At 38.1% G+C, this 9,224-nt stretch overlaps 1 protein-coding gene across 1 annotated transcript; it reads right to left on the bottom strand.

The window, feature by feature from the left end:
* Positions 1–4,840: 4,840 nt before the first annotated feature.
* On the bottom strand, positions 4,841–8,201 carry LOC107707879 (extracellular calcium-sensing receptor-like). Its single transcript, XM_016511989.1, has 6 exons — positions 8,002–8,201; positions 7,563–7,851; positions 6,553–7,362; positions 6,165–6,389; positions 5,843–5,966; positions 4,841–5,742 (listed from the first exon to the last, which is right to left on the bottom strand). The coding sequence occupies exons 1-6, from the start codon at positions 8,199–8,201 to the stop codon at positions 4,841–4,843; spliced, it is 2,550 nt and encodes an 849-aa protein (XP_016367475.1).
* Positions 8,202–9,224: the final 1,023 nt, after the last annotated feature.

Genomic DNA, 9,224 nt, shown 5'->3' with positions numbered 1-9,224 from the left:
AACACGGCTACCACCACCATAGTCTTGACCAGGATGCTGGAGATGCACAGGACAAAGCTTATGCCAAACACAGCATTTCTTAACTGACATGTTCACAGCTGTGGCTGGCCAATGAAAAGTAGCACACATATGAAACACAGTTTGAGTGACACCAGCAGCAGGAAGCTGAGCTCTGAATTGTTGGCACATACTATGGGAGTGTTATGGTGAAGAGCAAAAACGATCATCACAAGACCACAGATGAAGTTGCCAAGCAGGGGAATCAGTGGTAAGAAAGATGCCTTGATGATCCTCATAGGATAGAAACTCTACTTCTTTGGGGACACACTGATCCTTATCTGGATTGGACCACAACTCATCTGGACACGTTGTGCATTCAATAGCATCTTTGAGTAAGAAAAAGACAGAAGGTGAGGTTTTGAAGAGGAAATTACTATACAATTATATTCAAATTTTGCCAACAACAATTTCCTCACCTGTTGTATTAGAAATATCTCCATCTCCACAAGGCAAGCAGTCAAAACAGCAGATAGGAAGGCCCTTTCTCGTGGCTCTTCTGGTTCTTGGGGGGCAGCTCTCACTGCATACTGACCGTGGGGGCTAAAAGAGACATCATCTGCTATCAGTCATGTGTTTGTCTTTTACATAGCTTGGCTTATCCATTCATTTGTTTACATCTCTCTTATAATAGCTTTAACTGCTATTTAGACTTTATATCCAGGGCTGGAATTGAGGGGAGGGGTGTGTGGCATCCCCCTTGTTATAAAAAATGACAAAAAGCATCCCCTCTGTAAAACCACCACCCCCTTACCATCCCCCTTTAGATTAATAATGTTGTTTATTATTTAAAAACGTATCATGCAAATTAAACATTACAATTCTCTACGTATGATAAGTTATGAACATAATAACAGCGATTGGCCAATCAGAACTCAGTAGCTCCGCACAAACTCACACAAGGTTTCCCCATTTTTCGTGCAAAATGGTTCAAGCTGACTTTTTTAATGTTCTCAAAAAGATGACAACAGAAGGTTTGATATTGATTAGAGTTTAAAGACATCCCCCTGGCATAACGTTATTGTGCTGTATGTGTGACTGTGAGGGATGGAGAGACCAGCTTAGAGACCGGGCCTACTGACAGCTGAGTGTGTCACTGCCTTTGTAATAAACAAACAAAAACACGTCTTGAGAGTCGAAGAGCATTCATGGCATGATGAATTATTTTAGAATGCAGTTAGAATGCCCTTATAATTCAAGTTACGAAAGGGAAAAAAAACCTATATGAGTTATTATTATTATTATTATTATTTATATATTTATCACACAAGCAAGAGTGCTTTCCTGAATATCAGCTCGTCGCGATCGCACATGTGCTATTAATTTTATACGGCAGTGCAGAGCAACACTATGGTGTTTCATTCCTGAAATAATCTGTTTTCGAATGAATTAGTGAGCAATTCAATGATCCATTCATAAAGACGGTCACACTTGCTTCGTTTCTAATTGAATCAGCCGTTTTGAACAAATGGCTTGACTGAATGAGTCAGTGATGCCACAGTGAGACTTGATGCCACCTACTGGCAGTTTTATTGTCATATTTAATTATCCATGACATGCCTAAATCAGCCAAGGTACCAGCACAAAAACACATTCAGCAAAATATAATTAAATTATCTGTCTTAAATAAATTTAAGACCTCCTGAAATCATAATTAAAACTTTCTTGTACAATTTAAGACTTTTTAAGGACCCTTCAGCTTTCCTATTTTTTTTTTTTGAGAATGTTTTTCAATCACTTAAAGTTTCATCTGTTTGTGCGCTGTTCTTTGCTCTCTGCACTGCATGCATGACCGCACATATAAACGTAGCAACAGTTAACTCTAGTAGCAACCCGTGGACCCAAATAGCTCTACAGAGCTGACCTTGACGTGCTTGATATACATTTGATTTTGTTAGAAAATAGTGTTTGACAGTTATTTATTTCATTATGTCAAAAGGTTTTGTGGTCCGGATGGACGCAACTCGCAGTCCGGATTTGGACCGGAGTCTGCCAGTTGGCAACCCCTGAACTATGGCAACAAACGTGGACAAAAATGCTGCTTTACAGTAACTAAATATATTATGTCTGTCGCGAATAAAATGAAAATGAAATTAAAAGTGTTGACTATAGCATTACATTTAGATCTGCTCAATGTTGCATCATGATTTTTTTTACAGGTTTTTACAGTGTTGCGCGTTATAACCAATCACACACGAGTCTGTTGAGATTATGAATGCAATGGCCAATCAGAAGCGTTCAGATGAGTCATCGCTGAAACACTGAATTCTGCTCTCTCGCAAATTCTCTCATCATAAATAACAAAGTGCAGATGTATGAATAGTGTAAGTAGGAGATTCATTCATTAAAGAGCTTTACTGATTATAAGTGGAGTTCTTCGAGAGTGCTTAAACTCGCGCTAGACTGAAGTCTGTTCCTTGACAATGTACATGTTCTTTGCTCGCTTTCTCTGTATAATTTATTCACTGTTTGAATAACTTTGAAAGGTACAGGTGAAACAAATAAAAATATGAATACATCCGTGAACACATTCAGTACATTCAGACATCTCTGGATGGTGAAAACGACATCTCCCATTGTTCCACTCTCCTTGATAGCGTCATCAAGCTTCGCCTTTGTTATTGTTTTGAAAATGCGACCTCTAGCAGCGAAAACTTACATATTGTGCCTTTAAGTAGAGAATTACGCATGTCATGCCAATGCCACTTTTCACATGTTGGTGGTTTCTTTAAATGAAAAATATTTTTTTTAGAGAGAGCTAGGTCACAAATGTTTTTATAACTGTTACTGTGACCACGTTTACACATGTATGTGCATGTGTGATTGGACAGGTCATCGCTAAATACAGTGCAAACAGGGTCAAAATTTTGTGATCAGATCACTGACACCACATAAGGAGAAGCATGTAGAAATGCATGCAGAGATGCATGTTACCACTTTGCATGTATAATGTAAGAGCTTATGTGTCCCAGACCACAGTGAAGAAACATCTACTTGCCATCAACTCACCTAACATGTGACAGTTCTATGGTATGTTGTGAAAGAGCACCAAAACAAGCATTTCAAACTTTGTTGTGTTGTACAAAAATAAATAAATAAATAAAATAACATGGATTATGGTGGAAATTGCAGCTGCCATCCATTTCATTTGCCTTCTTTCCTGCTCAATTATAATCTGCATATTGGGTTAGTTCATAGTATTTGTGAAAAATCATCACTCCTCGAAAGTGATGTAGGGTTTGATGAAAAAAAAGAGGGTAGGGTCATGACAAAACAAAATCCAGTGATATGAGATGTATTTAAAATGAATATTAATATCAGGTGGAAATGGTAGTGTGGTTTGGCTGACCACCTGTGACTGGATCACTGAAAACACATTTTTATGTCAGGTGGAAAAGATAAGAGAGACATCAAAAATTTGCAGTCTTGGGGGTTCTCCAGGACAAGGATTGGAAACTACTGATCTAGCACATTTAGGCCCCTCTGGGCCCAAGTCCTGCCATGGAGTCTATCCCTGAGGTTCCTCCCCAGCCAATCTTACTGTGAGAGCCACAGTTTCCAGCCAGTGAGCGCCAGCCTCAGACTACAATCCTTCTCCATCATAGCACTTCCTCTACCTTTAATGCCCAGAGAGTCAATAACCAAGTCACAATGAATTGCCCCAAACAAGAACTATATCATTCAAAAGGTATCTTCCTCTCCAAGTGGGTTGTTGAGAATAAGCAGCAATGGGCCATACCTTATGAAAGTCGCCAAAAATCTAACTCTGGGAAACTAGAAGTGGAACTTTCTTTCATATGTCAAACGCAGGTCTCTATGTAATGTCCACATTCAAAATTCCAAATGATAAATATGACATATAGACAGGCTTTATTTGAATAACATTTTGCAACAGTAGGATACCAGTTTTAAAATGTATGTATCCCATTGATTTACATGACAAAAGTACACATAACAAGTGCCATCTGAGGAAAAAAAGAAAAAAAAAAAGATGATGCTAGATCTTCACTTTCTTAAGTTTCTAAAGTCATCTGTGCAATGGCATTAACCCAGTGGTCTGGTCACAATGTATTTTACAAATCAGTTAACTTTAACTCTTCAATCTAAATAAACATTTCTGAAAAGTTTGCTTGGATTTTTAAGTGTATTTATTTATTTTACATGTGGGTGACGTGTCCAAATACTTTTGAATGCACCATATTATTAAGGACAAAGTTTTCTAAATACCCTAATTGTAATTTGCAATTGTCATTGTAACAAAGTTCGTAGTTCGGGAAGGAGGCGGGAACCGGCGAACATTTAAACCAAACTTTAATCAAATAAACAAACACAAAACGAAAGTAAAGCGGCAGCCCCTCGCAGGACGACTGCCGCACACAAAACACAAAATAAAATCCAGGCCTGGTCCTCTCTCGTTCGACACTGTTGTCACTCCTCCCTTTTATCCTTCCGGAGCTCCTCCGTGAGACTCGAGACCAGTGAGTGGTGCAGGTGTCGCTCATTATCAATTACTCCACCGGCCTCGCTCCGTTCCCATGGCTCTCGGCCCCGCCCCCACTCGTCACAGTCATTTATAAAAATATATGAATTATTAACAAATATCATAAATATAGAATCTTAAAGAATGTAGAATGTTCTTTAATATTAATCTTAAATAATATAGAATATTACAGATATAATTTGGTTATTTGGTTTCCACAGTTATGTATTTCTTAAAATTGTACAGTTTTTTCACGTTAATTAAGTCTCAAACATTTTATCGATGCAATTAGACAAACTTATTTTATTTTGTAACTTTTCCCATTAAATGTTGCTTTGTATTCTTCTCAGGCTTTAATAAAATAATGTAACATTTGGGGGTGAACAAGCAGAAGAGCAGGCCAAAACTAGAAGCTAAAATAGCAAAAATCTCCACAGCAGTAGTAAATTTACCAGGTGAACTGACATATGCCGGTACAAATGCCAGCCACACTGCACAGAATATAAGCATGCTGAAGGTGATGTATTTGGCCTCATTAAAATTGCCTGGCAACTTTCGGGCCAGAAAAGCCAGAAAAAAGCAGACACAGGCCAAAAGGCCTATATATCCCAACACACACCAGAAGGCCAGATCAGAGCCCACACTGCAGTCCAGGATGATCTTGGACTGTTGATATTTAGTGTTTCTATAGGGGAAAGGAGGGGATATTGTAAGCCAAGCAGTACATATGACCACCTGGACCAGAGTGCAGCAGAAGATGATTATTCTCTGCTGTGTGGGGCCCAACCATTTCATTATATTGCTACCAGGTCGGGTAGCTGTAAAAGCTGCCAGCACCACTAAAGTCTTGCCCAGGATGCAGGAGATGCAGAGAGAGAAAGTGATGCTGAAGGCAGTGTGCCTCAGCATGCAGGACCAGGATGTAGGTTCCCCAATAAACACCAAAGCACAGAGAAAACACAGAGTCAGTGATAACAAGATGAAAAAACTGAGTTCTGAGTTATTCACACGGACTATAGGGGTTCCTCTGTTGTATAAAAATATCACCAGAACTGTGACAGTCAGAAACGCTCCCACTACAGCTATCACAGTCAGGGTGATTCCCATTGCATCATGGGAGAGAAACTCAACTGCCTTCGGGACACATATTGTTCCATTCACATTGGACCAATAATCTTCAGGGCATGACAGACAATCTATTGAATCTAAAAAGAATGGAAAAGACAAATTTAATAAGAGCATGAAGAAATTATGGGAGTCTATATTTTCTTGTCAATAGGAAAACATACAGTAGGGTGCTTTCACCTGTCTGATTACTGATCTTGCCAATATCACATGGAACACAATCAAAGCAGCACAGAGGTTGCCCACGACGGACAGCCTTCCTGAATCCTGGAGTACAGCTGTTACTGCATACAGACATAGGAACCTAAAAAAACAAACAAACAAAAAAACAATATATATATATTGTTTTTTTTTTTCTTATAAGAATCTGAGTCCAAACAACAGAATAACCTTTTTTAATCATTCACAATATTATTGTGCTAATATTGGCTCAAAGATCACATAGTGACAGTGTTATTAATATAACAATAGATGGCAGTGCAGTGCACAGTCAACACCTTGCCTTCTTCTGTTGGTTAGACCACATGATGGCCTGCTCCTCAATCACCAGTTCGCTCCCAGTTTGCTGAGCACCATCATAGAGGCCCACTTTAACAAACTGAATATCTCCACTTGCGTGTCTTTGCCAGTTTATCAAATCATATGATGGGATTGAATCTCCCTTAACATCAAAATTGACTTCTTCTCCAGAAACTGAGAAAGAAATTTCCTGTAAATAATGCTGAAGCTTTGGAGTAGAAAAAAGCAACAAGAAAAAACAAATGGAGGGAGAGGGCGGACATTTATTATTAAAAACTTATTTTAAGAAGAAAAAGATATTGTATTTATGCACAATATAATCACTATTCTGTGTGAAAATCAGTTCTCCTTAAACCATTAGGCACTTTTACCTGCCATGGAAACACATTGTTAAGGTTTGCACATGAGACATTCTCAAACGGTCCATTTCCAGGTTTACAGTGAATGAGATTATGTAGAGAATGAGCAAAGGCATACACTGCTTTATATACATTGTAGGCCACACGAGGGCTGGATGTGTTCATGTAGGCAGAGTGTTCTTGTCTGAGAAGTTCCTTTCCTGTGCAGGAGGGCAAATGACTGTTCAAGCTGGATGTGGAGGGGGAACAACCATAGAGTGCTTCCCACAACTCCTTAACTTGAGGGTTAGAAGGGTACCTATCTGGGGTCACTGTTTTGAGGTAATCCTGAAAACCTGGGATGTGTCCTTGACGTACTGCAAACCCAAGTGTGCCATCTAAGAAAGGATATGTTTCTGCTAATATTGAGGCTGTAACCCAAGCCTCACTTGCAATCCATTGAATTCCTGTGATATTTTGAGTCACAAACTCTCTTAAGAAAGGGTAAAATTCCCCCTCCCCTGAAAAAACAACCACCACCTTAGCTGTTGATTCCTTCATTACTTTAAGAATCCTCATGACCTGTTCCTGGGTATAGTCTTTAGGAATCATTTCATGATAGGCCAGACAAATATTAGTATTCTCAATTTCCCGCTTTAAACCTTGTAAAGCAAACCTTCCATAGTCATGGTCTTCAGTCACCACACCAATCCATGTCCAGCCAAACCTCTTTAAGAGTTGTGCAATAGCTTTGACCTGGTAATCATCACTGGGAACCACTCTGAAAAATGTTGGGAACTGCTTTCGATCACTTAAACAAGAGCAGGTTGAGAAATAACTTATCTATAAATTAAAAAATAATAATAAAAAAAGAAACAGAAAAGCAACAAATGTTAGCCAATTTCACATACATATATAAACTGAAATTGTATAGGCATCAGTACAAAAATCCTTCAAATGTAGTTAACATACTTTCATAATGAGACATTTCACAATTAAATGAATAATTGTTAAGTTAGATTTATTTTATTTTTATTTTTTACCATGGGTATTCTGAAAGGCTCCAGAGTTCTGGAGACAACGATGGATTGTGAGGATCCAGATTCCCCTATTAATCCTAATAAAGGGCTAGCTCCAGAACATATAAAACTTTGTACAACATCCTGTCCATTCAGCACTGCTAGGACTGCTTTCTGAGCAGTCACAGGTGTAGCACAGGAGTCAAAGATACTATAAGCCAGATTATGGTTTGGTAAGAGATCTTTTCTGTTGTTTATTTCCTCCACAGCAAGTGTCATAGTGAGAGCCCAGCGGAAAGCCCTTGGATCAAACCTGCATACAATTATGTTATGAAAATACATTCTTGTAAAACAATGGATGGGTTTCTCATAATTATTCTTCAGAAAATGAATAAAAAGTGAACAATAGATTTAAAATTACAGTTTGGGAAAGACGTAAAGAACATATTAGACATGTTCTTACCCTCGACACTGTGCTGCCAAAGGTCTCTTTATGTAGTCTGTTGGAGGAAGCTCTACTCTATAATGCAAAGGAAAAATTCCTCCTATTGTGAAGTCTCCACTAGTCATGAATACTGGCAAATTAAAATCACCCTGTGGGTTGCAGCTTGAAGTTACAGCTGCACTGGAAAGATGAAATACAGAAACAAAAATATGAATCATTATCCTGTTAACCTCCACAAGAAAAAAGGCGAGGAGATGCTTCTCTTACCTTTGGTTTTATATGTTAATCATGCATATCATTATGCATGACGTCGTCCTGAGTTGTATATCGAATCAGGTGTGCTTTTATGTTTCCCAAGATGCCTCAAACTGAAACAATTATTAGTGTCTGTGTTAGACATTATTGCACATTACAATATCAATAATGCTTTACTTAGTAAATTATTGTGATTAATATGGTGATTAATTAAATTAATATTTTGATGAACATATGGTGATTAATTAAGCAAATTAACCATAATCCAACCCGTTCTCATCAATCTGCGTATAAATAACACGACTTTACAAATCATGTTGTGACATGGGTCTTCAGCTTTTAGACATGGCTGATGACAGCACAACAAATCAACCAACCCGGTATCGCGTGATGATCGTGATCATGTAAAAAGTCCACACATTTACCATATTTTTACCATATGGTCGAGCAACAGTTAGACTACTGTCATGTGTCATGTGCACAGTAACTACAACATATTTACCATGCTTCTCCCACCGTAACCGTAGTTTTACTGTGGTATTTGTAGTTACTAAAGCATAATAATTACAACACTTACTATGGGCTTAACCTTACCTCAGTAATCGTAGTTTTACTCTGGTATTTGTAGTTACTAAAGCATAATAATCACAACACTTATTATGGGCTTAACGTTACCTCATTAATCGTAGTTTTACTGTGGTATTTGTAGTTACTAAAGCATAATAACCACAACACTTACTATGGGCTTAACGTTACCTCAGTAATTGTAGTTTTACTGTGGTATTTGTAGTTACTAAAGCATAATAACCACAACACTTACCATGGGCTTAACGTTACCTCAGTAATCGTAGTTTTAATGTGGTATCTGCAGTTACTAAAGCATAATAACCACAACACTTACCATGGGCTTAACGTTACCTCAGTAATCGTAGTTTTACTGTGGTACTTATAGTTACTAAAGCACAATAACCACAACACTTACTATG

Source organism: Sinocyclocheilus rhinocerous, unplaced genomic scaffold, assembly GCF_001515625.1.
Source record: "Sinocyclocheilus rhinocerous isolate Xijiao unplaced genomic scaffold, SAMN03320098_v1.1 scaffold7073, whole genome shotgun sequence".
In the NCBI taxonomy this organism is placed as follows: domain Eukaryota; kingdom Metazoa; phylum Chordata; class Actinopteri; order Cypriniformes; family Cyprinidae; genus Sinocyclocheilus; species Sinocyclocheilus rhinocerous.
Note: the sequence above shows the minus strand (reverse complement) of the source record. Positions and strands in the feature narration are given on the sequence as shown.

Excerpts from the sequence above, each read along its gene's own strand:
- LOC107707879 (XM_016511989.1), bottom strand. The coding sequence starts at position 8,201 with ATGATTCATATTTTTGTTTCTGTATTTCATCTTTCCAGTGCAGCTGTA. Across the intron at positions 7,852-8,001 it reads TTGGCAGCACAGTGTCGAGG|GTTTGATCCAAGGGCTTTCC; the intron begins GTAAGAACATGT and ends AATTGTATGCAG. Across the intron at positions 5,967-6,164 it reads GGTCTAACCAACAGAAGAAG|GTTCCTATGTCTGTATGCAG; the intron begins GCAAGGTGTTGA and ends TTGTTTTTTTAG.